The following is a 16,153-nucleotide window of genomic DNA, read 5'->3' on the forward strand; positions in this document are numbered from 1 at the left end:
TGTGCCATTGATTATTGAAGTAAAACAGTATATTTGCATCTCAGAAACTGTGTTGCTATATAAAAGCTAGACAAATTCAATGCAAAATTACTCATTTAAGGTTTAAAAAGTAATTTTTCAACAACAAAAGCTGATTTTCTACAAGCCTATTGCGCCACATGAGGCCATAAAAGGTACATTTTCTTAAACAAGGCCTAGAGCTTCCTGAAAACATCAGAACAAAGTTGAGTTGAGTCAATTCTATTTAAAGGTAATTTTCATGAACACATGTTCAGAACAAAATTAAATTCAAATGAAGACCAAATTGAATGGAATTCTATACACTGGCACAACTTACCCCAGGCCCTTTGGCACAACTTACCCCAATCCCACCTTTTTGGAAAAAATGCATCATCCAGCTGTTTTGAGCTAAAATCATAGCTATATAGACTCATAGTGTAGCTTACCAAAGCACTAAAACATGTGTGAAATGTTTTTAAACTTGTCTTAACCCGTTTAGACCAGTGGCGGCTCCTGAAAAAATTCTCAGGGGGGGCAATTTTTTTTTTTATGATTAAGGCGACCTATTCAGTAGGTACATTAAGTTATCCGATTTACTCATGCAGCAATACCTTTTTTTTCCACTATTGGCAGCAACCAACAGTAATATCTCCCCTCTTTCTACATAGCTAGAGTAGCAAGATACAAGTGGAACGCTATGGAAGAAAGTTACATTCAGGAGCCTTCATAAGCAAACATGATGTGGCTCCACATTAAATTATCCCACTTTTTCGTTATCCACACGTCTCAAATGTTGTATGTTGTAACATAGCTGAACAGGACACATGATATGTCCACTAACAACATAAAGAAGGGGGCAACATACGTCAAAACCAACGATATTTATTGACTGAACTTGAAAGTATTGGCTTACAAAAGCAAAATAAGTCATCACATAAAAAATTATTCAAAGATAGTTCACACTGTGAAACCTATGAAAAGTGACAGTGGTAAATAGAAATACAGACCGCGTTAGCCACTTCACGACCGCGATTTTCTTTTGTTCCAATTTCCCTCCCTTTGTAGAAAACTGTTGAATGGATACTTTTGGTCTAGGAAGTCCTAATTGTTTTTTTGGTCAATTTATCTTCATTATTACGCTGACTAAAAAGAAGTTTCTGTCAAAGAGCGGATGGAATTGTTGTGCTGAACAGGTGCCATCTTGCATCTTGACATGCCTTTGTCGAAGCTGTGTGACGTCCTCATTGGCTTTTACCATAGCCTTTTGCGTCGCTTACTTATGACTAGACTTGGAGGGGCGAGCCCTCCCGGAAGCCATAGAGAATGCATTGAGAGCTCTGTTTTGTGAAAAAAACGCATTTAACATGGGAGTCAATGGGAGAGGTCTGGGGCGATTTTCATTTCGTCCCAGATCGCCCTGAAGGGGCGGGGCCATTTGAATCTTGACTCTAGGCTGACTGAATGACTGTTACCTGATTCGACAATGACATACAGAGGCAGATAAGACGGTCTAGTGGTAGAATCCGACAGAAAAAATATATGAAATTTACATTTACATGTAGTCGTGCGATTGAATTTATACATCAGGAATTTTTTTTTTATTATAATTTTTTTTTTTTTTTTTTCCTTCTTCCTTTTCCCATAGGCAGTGCGTCGCCCAATCGCCCTTATGGACGAGCCGCCACTGGTTTAGACACAACACTCAAAAAAAAGTGATCATAGAAATTTTACTTTGGAAGGCAAAAAACTGTTTTTTGAACTTAAATGTGCTTATCTCTCATGCAAAGGGGCTCTCTTCTTTGCAGGATGGGTTAAATGGCTGACTCTTCAAAGATGTGACTTGACCAATTTTTTCTATGGTTCCCTAGAAATAAGGGGTGGCACAACTTCCCCACTGGCACAAATCACCCCACTCTCCCATATAGGTTACCTCAAATAACGAATTGATTAAGCATATGCCTATTCAGTGACGCAACAGCTTGGCTCCGCGCCCACTTTTCTATGCGAGAGCACGGACGTGTGATCAGGGGAGGCAGAGCCTCACCTGTCATCATTAAAGTAAAAAAACAAATAACGATCAAAGGAAATAAATATTTTCTACTGGTTTGTGATATAAATGTATTTTCTGCATGATTCCAATCATTTCGAGCAGTTTTATAATCAAAAGCTCTGAATTTGCGCATGTCCTGTTCAGACAGAAGACAGCAAGACGGTGAGGCAACGACGAGCTGTGCCTCATCTCAGATTGCGCAATACCTCACAAACTGGATTGAGAGTAGAACCTATTCAGTCCTGCTGATCTGACTAAAAACCTCAGTGAAAACCTCCACTTATATTTGACCATGACTGCAAAAATGGAAGATTCTATAGCTAAGCTAAAACATTTTACTTAACTGGCTTGCAAATAATTTGTCTACAATTTTCAATGAATTAGCCTAATCTGCAGCATATACGTGAGGATAAGAACTCATACATCTTCAATTGCTGAAATAATGAACGTTTTATTATGCCTATTTAGATGGAACCGGGAAGCCTGGCTTGTTACCTGCATCATCATATTTGAAAGCACATCATTAAAAGCTTGAGGCCTTTAGAGATTGGAGGATCACGGTCCACGGACAATTTTATTGGCCCCACTCTTGTGCTTTCTTTGACCGGACATTTTCGCGCATTATTATTTTTTTCACTCTGAATGATTCTAATGTTATGCGCTGTGCCGTTGACTCACCGACATCGGGCCACCTGAGGCCCCCTGGTGGCGAGGCCCAGGGCTGCAGCCCCTAAAGCCCATTGTCTTAATCCGGCCCTGTCTACCCTTTCACAGCATCAAGTTCTCCCATTCATTTTTTTAATTAATCAAATCAAGGTTGCTGGCAAATGAACATATATGTCAAACTGGGTATTCTTCATATTCAAAGTAAGTCCATTATGAACATTAGGCTAACATTAATATCTTTTCACTTAGCGTCAGTTTATAGTGCAATGTTTCAGGTCACTGTTTGCCATCCAATGACATGTTATAATGATGATGCCCGTCCCTTCAGAATGCACAAACAAAAGTACAATCCAAATCAAAGTAACATACGCGCACGCACACGCACACGCACACGCACACGCGCACACACACACACACACAAACATAGACACACATTTCACATGAAGTGTTATGCCTAGGTTACAATTGCCAATATATCTGACACATTCATCCCGTCGTTAGATAAAGTAGACATTAAATAAAACCATAGATTGGGAGAATGTCTTTCATGGACAATCGATCACCGGTTTTAAAGTGCAACTTGTCACAACATTCCTTCTTCAACTATATTAGTTCAGGGCCGGGGCTGTGGCGTGGGTGGACGAAGTCGGTGACGTAAACTGAAACGAAACGAGCCTATATAAAAAGAAAGACCTTCAGTAGAGCGCCGTAGCCGAGCCAAGCTGCTCTCGAAGTTTACCTCCACATTTCATCAGAGACCAACTTATCATCAGGTTCAGAAACCTGGAGTGACGCTTCTTTTCCTCTGTCAGATGCAAACATTTTACAAAGGAATCATGCCAAAGCCTCTTTCTATTTTCCTTATAGGTGTATGTCTACGTGTGTGTGTAGACGCTCAGAAGTCAAAGACGCTGATGTTATCTAAAGACTACGGGGTGAAGCTGTGCGGAAGAGAGTTCATCCGAGCTGTAATCTTCACCTGTGGCGGTTCCCGCTGGAAAAGAGATCTGGATTTTCTTCTGAGCAGCGAAAGTGGTACGTTTTGGTATTTGTTTAGTGATGCATTGATTTCAGATGATGTATCATCATTATTTCCATCATTTTAAAACATGACGTCTCACGCTACATAGGATAGTTAGTTAACCTCATTTTTATAAAAGTGGCATTGATTTGTAAAGCGGTACACTCTCAGTGCTGGCCAGTGCAGGAATTGAGAAGTAAAAATAACAATTAATTTAACTTTCCTTAGACTATTTCTTTATTAGACTACGGCGAAAGAAAACTCACCCCACATGATTAGTTAGTTTAACGTAGTATAGGCTATATTATTGTAAGTGAAACAGGTACCCTAGCTAAAATAATGATATATGGTCAGATCATTGCACTGTTTGCCTTCATGTCCGTTCAGTCTTTCTGTATATCAGGTAATTGGCAGTAATGTGTTGTTTCAGTCATTGTAGCCTATAACGTAAATCCTTCATTTTCTCGATAGTTGTTTGGATATATGGACTTCTCTGCATGACTCTACCTCAGTCTGCCCCATCATCCATCTCATCTTACCATACCAACCCACTGTCCGTCCTTGTACTGAATATATTTGCCCTTTGCAGAGACTTATATCTTATTTTTGTCTGCCTTTTGCAACTTAAAAAAAAAGATCGGTTATTATGTCTCGTTATTTGTGTGTATATGTTTTGTAAGCTTCACTACTATTTGAGTTGTGAGCTACTGGATGTCCTAAATTCCGATCTATTTATCTATATATCTAGCAATATTTTATGCATATATACATGGGGTTTGGTGTGTGTGTGTGTTATCTATCTCTCTCTCTCTCTCTCTCTCTCTCTCTCTCTCTCTCTCTCTGTGTATGTATGTGTGATGGGGTATTGATACTGTAAAAAACACAGTTATTGTAAAATGATGAGCAATGACTTAAAATCTTTGACCTCTGTCTGCAGATCCTTTTGAGTGGGGCTCCCTCACTGCTGTGTCAGAAGAAGCTGGAATGTTCCCCAGACCCCCATCATCAGACCTGAGGGGAGCTGCTGACCAAGCCGTGCCTCCTTTCTCTATGGCTTTATTCTCCCTGCTAGACTTGCTAAAGATGGGGATTGACCAGAAGCAGGCAGGTGTTGAGTCCAATGAGCAGCAACTCAGAGCAAGTTTAAGCAGCCAGCTGGGCATAGTGGCGTCTCCTCTAGGGTTTAGCCAGGACACAAACACCCCCTTGCTCCACTATGACAGAAGAAAGAGGAACTTCTCCCATGGCCTGGCAGGCATATGTTGTAACCAGGGCTGTACTAAAAACGATATTGGACGGCTCTGTTGAGAATCTGGACAGAAGCGAGAGGCATGGATGTGTTGAGATGGAGCGAGCTGAGGCTAGTAAGTGGCATGTAGGCTCACAGGCACAGAGAGTGGAAGAGTAGAGCCAGGGTGGGAGGGCAGGAAATCAAGCTGCTCTTTTCTCAACCAGTGCAGAATCTCTGAGTTGTTCCGAAGTATATATGGAGGGCCTTGCTGTGTTCAGAATTGAGACTCAATTGCCTTTCCACCCCCCTTGATATATGGAGAAGGACTCAAATTAGTTAGGTAAACTAGAAATACCAATATATGTTTGACATTATCTATGTTTGTAATGCACTGTAAACCAATAAACTGAATTAAAGAGACTATACAGTGTAAGGCTATAAGGTTCAATAAATAAAACAACTGTAAACCACTCTTAAAGAGTGATAAAATACAATTCACATACAAAATTCACATAAACAAACTTGTGCTAGACTTTTTATATGTTGCAAAGTGGAGACTAAATGCTGTCTAAACTAAAATAGATATGGTTACAACAAAAATTCAAACACAACTTCTGGAAGCTTCTTCCTTTATGACACAGCTTCTGGAAACATAAGGCCTTTATGATGGTATCTGGTACAGGGTCTGAAAACATCCTTTATGATGGTATCTGGGACATGCTCCCAAGACCACATTTACTAAAGATGTTAGTGGTGATAATTAAAAAGATCATGCTAGTGTATAACTACAGAAATAAGTAGATGTTTACATAATGGCCAACCAAGGCTTTGGTTGCTTTTGACAACTGAATATGAGACTAATGAATGAACTGGGGAGAGGCTGCTTATTCCAAATTACTCATAATAAAGATGTTAATGCATTTATGGAAATGTATAGCAGCAGCCAACAAAATCAAATGGTTACAAATATAAAGCGAAAATACAGCAAATATAAAGCGAACTACCCACAGTTCATAGTGTTTTGATGTGTAGCACTGGGTTACCAGGGGAAGCTAGGAAGCTTAAAAAACGGCAAACACCTGCCATAAAATGAGTGGTAAAATGACCATTGTATAGGATTTTGGGGGTATGCATACTTGTTTTCATTAGTGTATAATCTTAACTACAAATGGTCAGTGGCCGCGCCAGAGATTTTTTTCTGGTGGTGCTATGGGGGTGCTCGGCGTTTTACTGAGGGTGCTAGGAAATTAGGGTGATAGCATATGAGTCTAATTTTTCTCTACTACAACACCTCCCCACCATATCGTCATATATGTTTACACGTTTGATCTCTAACGCGTCTTTGGGGTACATAGCGTCATTCAAATCGATCGTATTATTATTATTATCATTAGGCTACTTCTGACGGACGCGCACAAAGCCGTGTTCATCTCCGACGGTCAAAATTGATGCAGCATGTTATAGATAATGTAATCCCAAATACTTCACTTACTTCAGTGTGTGGATTAAAGTTTGCGCCAGATGACTACCAGGTCACCACTACCATGTGCGACAAATTAAACTAAACATACCAAGTTCAATACACTTCTAACTAAAGACTGCAGATTAGAATATCAGATAGAATTAAACAGGCAAAGAGTCAGAAATGCTTTCAAAAAGTGTATATTATTTTAGGTCACAATCAATAAAAACATGAATGAGACCAAACAGTAGGCACTCAAAACCACAATAATAAGAGATCAAAAAGTGCACACAAAACTATGCTTAAAACATCCCTTAATTGTTTCCTAATCATTTCTGCCATTACATTCATGATCTCATTCTGCACGTCATGGTGCACATACTTTGCATTTGACGGGTTGTTATCTAACTTTTTCTGAACGGTTTTATCAAATTTTCCAATTACAGATAGCAACTCGCGTGGCCTCGCTGTGAGATCCCCTGACAAGCAGTGTAGCGCAAGCTTTCCACAACATTTTTGTAATATTGGTCTTTTCGGACCAACCTGGGCGTTCATGCTTAAGTCACCCAAGGTGCTAGCAGCATGGCTAGAAGCGCCCTCAGTAGAGGTGAAGGGTTGACTTGGACCAGGACGTTACTCTTCTTCTACATCAGAATCAGAATCCAATGCCTCTTGCATTTTTTCTACCTCTTGAACATCTTATTCAACTCGAGGACATTTGCGGATCAAATACCGATCCATTTTCGTGATTTTGTGAACGCTTGATTTAGAATTGACCGATCGCGAGGATTACTGTTACTTAGACTACTACTCATTGAACAATCTTGTCACGCGCACAACGTGTCTGTGTCGTGCTACGTGAACAATCTGTTTATTTCAATCTGTTATTTTCTTTTGTGATTAAAATATTATTATCACACAATACATTTTATTAAGAACTCAGAATGAAATTAAATAACAATAATAGGCCTAAATAAACCATTATTTTCTTGGGGGTGCTATGGGGGTAGCCTGGTGACACCAGCCTACGTATTTCCGCCTGAATTGATTTCAAACTCATACTCAGTCTGGCCCAACCCCGTTGACAATCGTCTCCAGGACTCAAAATCCTGTAGGACCAATCAGCGAACAGTTCAGAGCTGTGACGCAAAACTCGCCTTGGAGGAAAAGACACGAAAAGCTATCGGAAAAGTTGTCTCAACTCTCGAGAACATCAGAAAATTAAAAGGAGAACAAGAGTATTTTCTTGTAAGTTTTATGATTGGAAAGGACGTCGTAGCTTTTCTCCCAACTGGCTTTGGGAAGAGTTTAATCTACCGAATGCTTAGCCTACTAAACGTTGCCGATTGGTTCCTGAACGTCAGAATAGCCTGTTCCTTTAAAACAGTGTTTCTCAAACTTTTTCAGACCAAGGTCCACTTAGCCAATAAAAAAAAACTCGCGGACCATCTAACTAAATAGAAAATCCCCGGAACAACATGCCTACACAGACCTGGCGCCAGACAATTGTTAGCGGCACATGAATTTCACGGGTGGGCTCTCCTTTTTTTACGTAGGCTCCCGGTAGACTGGTTATATGACAATACGCAAGGCAAAGCATTTGGAACCCTGCTCCATGCTTGACTTGGTTATGTTACAAACTTCGCTCACAGCCTCATACTCCCATCCATCACACACTCAGACAGGCCAATGTATCACAGAACACAACGATGTGCATACCGACCACAGTAATTCAGTAGCCTACTACCAACAGAAGGCTAGCCCACTGGAATTAATACATGCATCCTAGTAGACATCATTTCGGAATTAAGAGCTGTCATTATCCAACGTCACACAACACAGAATATAGTTATCATCTTGTTGTCTCCGCAGAGGGAGAAAAAACGCTGTTTGAATTCAGCTCCGCGGCGGCATAATAAGGCTGAAACATCTCATCGTTGCACCTTCTCCTTGTCTGTGCATGTCAGAGGCTTTCTCATTTAATTTTCTTTTCATATCCCTGTCTTAAGCCACCAAATACATGACCTTGTTAATAGATTAGGCAACTGGATGTGTTCTCTTCGTTCTGAGTTGTATGTTAGAAATGTCGCAATAATTTGCTTTTGGCCGTCGCGGACCATTATGGGGCACTGGCGGACCACACTTTGAGAATGACTGCTTTAAAACATAATAAGGGCAGTGCACGTTTGCTTTATAGGCCTAGATGTTAGGATTGTTGTCAAATTCAGATTGTGTTTGAGGGACGGGATTTTTAAGAAATTCCAATCAGACATTTTGACCGGTGAGATAAGATGTAATATTTTCGGTCATTTCATTTTTTTTTCTGACAAAGTCCGGTAGGCTAATTACCGGACAACGGAAACGCTGGTGGGTACACCTTGGCACTACAGTATGGTTGGTTTCCTCTCTCTTTTAATCTGTGTTGCCCAAACCTTTCCCTAAGGATGTCTCAGTTGATGGGTTTGCTTAATTGACTAATTAAGCACCCAAATAAGTTTCACCGAATCTGTTACCTGCTTGACTTTACCAATTCAGCTGGGGGTTCACTTACTTTTGAAATGGACTAATTCCATGTTTCATGTAGTTTTTTGGCTACTCAAACGATTCCCTCCAAACAAGTACATGCAAATGATAAACATAAACCTGACATTTCATCTATGGAAAATTGGTGATGAAAAAAAATGAAAAATGATGGTAAAACAACAGAAAACTCTTAGTGCTCAAGGGGTTCACATACTTTCAAGTGGCACTAGTTGTGAGAGGGACAGACGTTGTCTGTTCATATTCTGTTCCCTATTTATTCAAAAGTTCTATTAAATTAGTTGAATTAAAGAGAGTGGTTAATTTGAATATAACAAAAATGAGATAAACCTCACTTTCTCAATGTAATGCTTATAATAAAAGCAGTTAGAGCCTATTCAACATATCACAAGGTTAAATCAAATGGCATAAAGTACAAATATGATACAAGGGAGGTTGAGAGAAAAAAAAACGATAAAAAAAATAGGGGTGCCGTGGATGGCGACTTGGCGAGAGATATGTTTAGGGGTGCCGTGAGCCAGAAAAGTTTGGGAACCATGCCGTAGATGGTCGTATTTGTACCTACAAGTTGGTTGTTTGACTTTTTTTTTATTAGATCTTTTAAAAGTTACCGAGAAATAGACACTGTACAATGTAAAAACCCCTTTATTGTAACTGAAAAATACGTATCATAGGATTAACGAGGTGTCTGAGCACCCTTTCTAATGATAGCATGCTACTACTCACAGGGTAAAAGCTTGCTAGTGACGTGATTGGTTTGTTGACCTGTCAATCTCACTATAACGTCTCCTGTATCAGCAGAACCCCATGCGCCAGACTCCTCCTCCGCCTTCCGTTGGTTCAATGCATTCCAATGCATCAGTGTGAGAGAGGCGTTAAGGAATCCCACTCTTCACCGCCGGCAGCCCTAAGCAGCATGCAAACGGCTCCCACCCGACACCTTGACTGTAGCTCGACGTAAGCAACTAGCACCGCTTCCAAGACTAACTAACCTTTTGCTGAGGTCCTCTTTTATCAATGTTCTCCCCACAATGTTCATGGTCCACATTCACACACTCATTGATGACCAGGTGTAGCCCCTTAATTAACACCGCTCGCTTTCTCCTCAGATCCCTCCCCCATACCAGAGTCATGTCAAAACATCGTAAAACCATCCACACAACATAATTTCATTACACTCCCCCCTTCCATAAAGCAGACTCGCCCTCGAGTCTCAATCACAACATCTCATAGTCCCGAGACCATTTTGGCGACCCCCTTGGGCAGTGTTGTGCACGTTCACTCATCTCATGAACTAGTTCAAAGTTCAGTTCATACAAGTAAATATGAATCGTTCACGTTCATAGTTCACCATTTAAATTCTGAACTCGTTCATAGTTCAGTTCAGTTCATTTTTTTTTTTTTTTAATAGTTGCTAATTTTCCAGCAGGACATAGTTTGCAGAGAAAGGTGCGATTTTTATTGTCGGAAACTTGATCAGATACACAGCCCTGTTGTACCATTTAAATAATTAATTATACAGGGAACTAATGGTAAGAATGCAACTAACGGTAAGAATGCAAACCTTTAAAGCAATGCGACTGGCTTAATCTAAGATATACAAGAGCATGTACACTAATTGAAAGACCGCTCAGAAGTCAGCAAAGGAAAACCCTGGAACACTGGTATTTGTACATTAGCAGTTTATGCTAAGCGAGTTCACGAACAGTAGCCTACTATCATACTAGATTAATTAAGTGACAGTGCTCGTAACAATTATGAGCAAGCTAAACTATAACAAACACATAATGACAAGGTATGCTACAAAGTCAAACTTACGTATAGGCTACATGGACGCACACAACTTCAACAAAGTACAACGTTCAATTATGTGAAAATATTCCCGAAGTTAACTGCCACTCCATCTAAATAAGCCGTGAAGAGAAATCAAAACACTATCACATGACCAACGCAATTACCAAATATGGTCATTTACAGAAACATGCTCTGTCTTGGCAACTTAACAAATAATTACAATGGCCTTTTTAACAGGTACTGAGCAATGACAGGTTGCAAGCATTCGATTTAGACAGCGTATTTCCTCAGTAGAAGGAAAACATTCCGTAACGTTTTAGCTAGACCTCAGTTGCACCGGACCCAGATAATATGAACGTGTTCACCGTTCAAATTCATTATTTCTAATTAGGTTGCGTTCACTTCAGGGGCGGAGTGGGACACAAAAATCCAGCGGGACAATTCTGACTGCACCGGCCCACCACCGGCCCACAACGTGCCCAAAACTGGCCCAACCCGCATCCCCTCCACCTCCCATATATCAACAGAAACAAACGGGCGGCTTTTGATCATTATTGTTAGATTTAGTGTTGATGTGTGGGTGACAGACATGACTGTGACAGTGACAGTGTATTTGTATATGTACATTTATGGAAATACGGAACAAATCGCGTCCCGTATTGGCTCAAATGTTATGCTAATTCGCAACAATGTGTCCTGTCAACTCACTCGCAGCGAGTTGACTGCTGGTTGAATAAATCCGTAATTCTTGTACAGTTTGATGCACTTTCCTCCAGCATCCTCCTCTTTTTCAGTCTGGCCTTTTTGCCCCCTCCTTTCTCCTTTCTCTTATGTCCCTCCATCAGGTCCGCTTCACCTGCTCTCTCTCCCTGATAGCCGCTAATTTATCTCCCTAGGTTCACTTGATAAAGGCAGAACGATACGCATTTCCCATGAGCCTTTGCTCCGACCATTCTACATTCAACAAAAAAACGAATTAAATCGCTGGCCAATTTATATTTGTGGTCATGAAAGTAATGGAGCGTCTGAATAAAAAGAATTACATCAATATAGGAGGCTAAACAAAAATCAGAAGGTTGGATTATGGTTGGATTATGGATTATGATTTGACGTACATGCAAACTCGATGGGACGCTCATGAATTTGACACGACGGCTGGGGAGGCCGGTCTGCAGGCTGGTTCTCGAGAGATTATTGGCCGACTGGCCCACCGGGAAAAATCCCGGTGCTCCCGATGGCCACTCCGCCCCTGGTAACCAGCCTGTATACTAACATCCCCCACGACCTAGGCTTGTCTGCCTTAGAACATTATCTAAAATCTCGTGATGTCAATGAGCCTCCAGCGACTTTCCTATGGGACTTGGCACACATCGTGCTGACCATGAACTATTTCAAATTTGAAAACAATTTCTACCACCAGGTGAAGGGCACAGCAATGGGCTCTCCATTTGCCCCAAACTACGCAAACCTGTTCATGGGCAAGTTTGAGAGTGACTTTGTGTATTCCTCTGAAAATGCCTTTAACCACTGCTTGATATGTTCCGATATATTGATGATGTCTTTTTTATATTTAGTGGTACAGTGGAACAACTTAACACATTTCATGAATTTCTTAACTCTAGACTGGACTCTTTACGATTTACATTGGAATTTAACATGTCCTCTATACCATTTCTTGATGTTCAGGTCTCTAGATCTACGGGGCAGGTTTTACAGACGTCAGTGTTTCGGAAACCCACAGACAGGAATAACTTTCTACACTCAAAAAGCTACCACCCTCCCTCCATGAAAAAAAGCCTCCCATACAGTCAATTTCTACGTATGAGGTGGAATTCGAAGGTCAGCCCAACATTTTATATGAATGTTTCATTTCCAAAGGCTATGATAAGATCAATCTGGATTCATGTTTGAATAAGGTACGTACCATAGAGCATAGAGCGTCGCTTTTCAAAAAGAAAGAAACCACTTCAGAAAACAGAATTGTCTTGTCTACGACTTTTTCACCACTGTCGTCCGAGGTCGAGTTCATAGTGAAAAAACATTGGCATATTCTTTCTAGCGACTCACAGATCGGCCAATCATTTAAAAATCCTCCACTTTTTGCCTACAAAAGATTGCCAAACTTGCGAGACACCCTGGTGAGAGCAGACTCATATTCTACGCCAACCAATTGGCTCACAAATCTTGATCCTGGTAATTTCCCCTGCAGGGGTTGCGTTAATTGTAATGCTATGATCAAGGGTAATTCCTTTCTACACCCGCGCACTGGCAAGTCTTTCTCCGTGAGGGGGAGAATCACTTGCCGCACGACCTTTGTCGTATACTGAAATGCCGATGCGGATTTTGTTATGTTGGAAAAACAAAAAGAGAATTAAGAGAAAGAATAAACGAACACAAAAGCAACATACGTAATCATGACGTTAAGTCATCTGTAGCAAGACATTTTAATGAATCTGGGCACGATGTCTGCACCTTAAAATTTCAAGGCATAGAGGCAGTGAAGACTCTTAAACGTGGTGGTGACAGAGAGCGCTTTCTCCTTCAGCGGGAGGCGCACTGGATCTTCATGCTTCAAACTGTACACCCCAATGGTCTGAATGAAGAGCTAGTTTTGAGCTGCTTTTTATGATCCCTCTGCGTAAACATATGTGTACATATTCACTGGGTTGTATATATGAGTTGGGTGGAGCATAATGCTTATTGATGCATCCCGATGCTATAGGAGAGTGGCTGCGGTTGCATTACCGCCTTAATTAGGTTTCCTCCGGTAGGAGGTAACCTATTGTTATCGTAGGTATTATTAGGTTTCCTCCGGACATTTTAATGTTTATTAATGTACACTGTCCCTCTTCATCACATAAACAAACTGAAAGTGAAAGTGAAACTGAAACCTTCTTGAAGAGCTTGAGGTGGTCCTGGTTGTTGCCGTCGATCTCCAGCAGGCGGATGGCCACCTCGCCGTGCCAGCGGCCCCAACAGTCCCTCAGAGTAGGGGTCTGATCTGTCCACTGAGGTCTTTTTGCAATGGTTACCAAAGGGTTCCTGCTTTGTCCGTGTAGGATCTGGTTCTCCGAGAAGCGCCTTTATGACAACCTTTGTATTAAATTGGTATTTCATAACTGAGTGACAAGAGCTACCAAATGTTACTGCTTAACTACAACCAAGTAAATACTAGCAAAGGTCATCTGCGTTATTAATGGACAAGCCTAAAAGGTCATCTGCGGACAAACTTAAAAAGACAAAGCAAAAACCAAGCACAATAGGCATCATTTGCCTTCAACTTATTTACTGATGTACTGAACATGAAAAAATACAAAGTATTTCAAACACAAAGAAAAGAACATGTACATCCGTTTTAAATGGAAAAAGAAAAATGCAGTAAATTACAGCAAACATACAGTAATGGCTCCCCTTTTTTCAGAAGGCTGAATAGGAGAGAGAGAGAGAGAGAGTGGCTAACCAGGGTCAGCTTCCACGGACATACAGGGGCAGCGAGGGGGAAGAGAGAGAGAGAGAGAGAGAGAGAGAGAGAAGAGAGAGGGAGAGAGAGAGAGAGAAAAGAGAGAGAGAGAGAGAGAGTGGCTAGCCAGATACACTGGTCTAGTACCCACAGGCATAAGGCTGATGTCCTTTCTGCACTGAGGACCCCTTGGAGATGTGTTTAAAACCTGGAAGTGTGTGTGAGGTGTGTGTGTGTGTGTGAGGTGTGTGTGTGTATGTGTGTGTGTGTGTGTTTAAAAGCAGTGGTTCTTAACCTGGGTTCGATCGACATATTATTATGTTGCTGCAATGGGAGTCAATGGCAGCCCCTAGAACCATTATGGTAACTTTTTGTGAAATTTGGCACACTCATTAAGGACAGTCCCTTCTTTATTCACACCAAGTTTCATGGCTCTCATTACACCACTCTAGCGCCACCAACAGGTCAAAGTTGGACTTTTGTAACACATGCAACTTTTGAACCGTATGACCAATTTTCAAAAATGAGGTACCATTGAATTCCCTGGATCAAGACTAATTAAAACACCCTATGGCGGCAATTTCAGGTTATATAGATTTTCTGCAATTTCCGGTTTTAGCAAAAACCTTTAAAAGCCTACTCCTCCTACAATTTTTTTCAAATCTTCTTCAAAATCACCAGAGATGATCTTCAGACTTAGCCTCACAAAGGTTATGGAAAATAATTTGGATCCTCACAACCGTCTGTCCAGTACAGCCACTCAAATTCAGCAGAAAAGACGCCAAACAGGAAGTGAAGTTATATGTCAGCAAAAATTTGAAATATATAACCGGGAATTGAGTGTGTTTAATTCGTCTTGATCCAGGGAATCCAATGGTACCTCATTTTTGAAAAACGATCATACAGTTCAAAAGTTGCGTGTGTTAACACAAGTCCAACTTTGACCCGTTGGTGGCGCTAGATTGGTCTAATGAGAGACATTAAACTTGTTGTGAATAAAGAAGGGACTGTCCTTAATGAGTGTGCCAAATTTCACAGCCTTCTAGCACAGTATTGCATTTGAAATGTAAAGCAGCAATACAGAGTTCTGTTCCAAAACTAGTAGGCTAACTACATAAAAGACATGCAAAAACCTTGCAAACACTACCAACAGCCCAGTTGACACTGATAGAAGCTTGCCAACACACTTACTGGCGTCTTTTGGCTGTATAGCTGCAAATTTCATGCGCGTGAAAGATTTTCTTCCATTTATGCAGGTGGTTCCAGGTAGCAAAACCAGTTGCCTATAAAACCTTACCTTAAAAAGTGTCAAATTGTTGCATAGTGTTACTTTAATATCCCATTGGTAAGTCTGCAACATGAATTTTTCTATACAGTGACAAATTGTCACAAAAATACATTTTTCCCTAATTCGCAATGTTTGGAGGAGGAAACCGCCATCGCTGCTAGGAGGTAACCTATTGTTATCGTAGGTATTATTAGTGTGCTTGCCCGAAGGGAAGCACAGTATTGTTGTTGTCAAGTTTTATTAGTGTGCTTGCCCGAAGGGAAGCACAGTATTGTTATCGTTAAGTTTTCTTTATTTATTCTGCCCGATTTTCTTGCAGCTAACTACTCCTCGCCCGTTTGAGATAGAGACGCCATTCAAACACCGAAATGTCCGGCTCGATCCGGTGCAACCTGCTATGACTTTTCGTGGCGGTACTACTTGCCACTCCTTTTTTATTCCTCTTTTTCATCCCCTTTTTTCTCCATAGACTTGCATGGCAGAGCTCCCTGCCATTATGACATCATAATAGGGTCATTAAATTGGCTTGCAGCTGTGCTTCTCACTGACACCTCCGCCAAATCCAAGGAACCGCATTTTCTCTGTCCCTCTCAATTCAACTTTGAAAAAGAATAAGAGGAACCGTATTTCTCTGTCCCTC

At 40.9% G+C, this 16,153-nt stretch overlaps 1 protein-coding gene across 1 annotated transcript; it reads left to right on the plus strand.

Annotated features, from left to right (window-relative positions):
- Nucleotides 1-3,630: 3,630 nt before the first annotated feature.
- On the plus strand, nt 3,631-5,045 carry rln1 (relaxin 1; the record flags this gene model as incomplete). Its single annotated transcript, XM_080848210.1, has 2 exons — nt 3,631-3,751; nt 4,675-5,045. 2 exons carry the CDS (start codon nt 3,631-3,633, stop codon nt 5,043-5,045), a joined length of 492 nt encoding a protein of 163 aa, XP_080704336.1.
- Nucleotides 5,046-16,153: the final 11,108 nt, after the last annotated feature.

Source organism: Sprattus sprattus, assembly GCF_963457725.1.
Source record: "Sprattus sprattus genome assembly, chromosome: 11".
In the NCBI taxonomy this organism is placed as follows: Eukaryota; Metazoa; Chordata; class Actinopteri; order Clupeiformes; family Clupeidae; genus Sprattus; species Sprattus sprattus.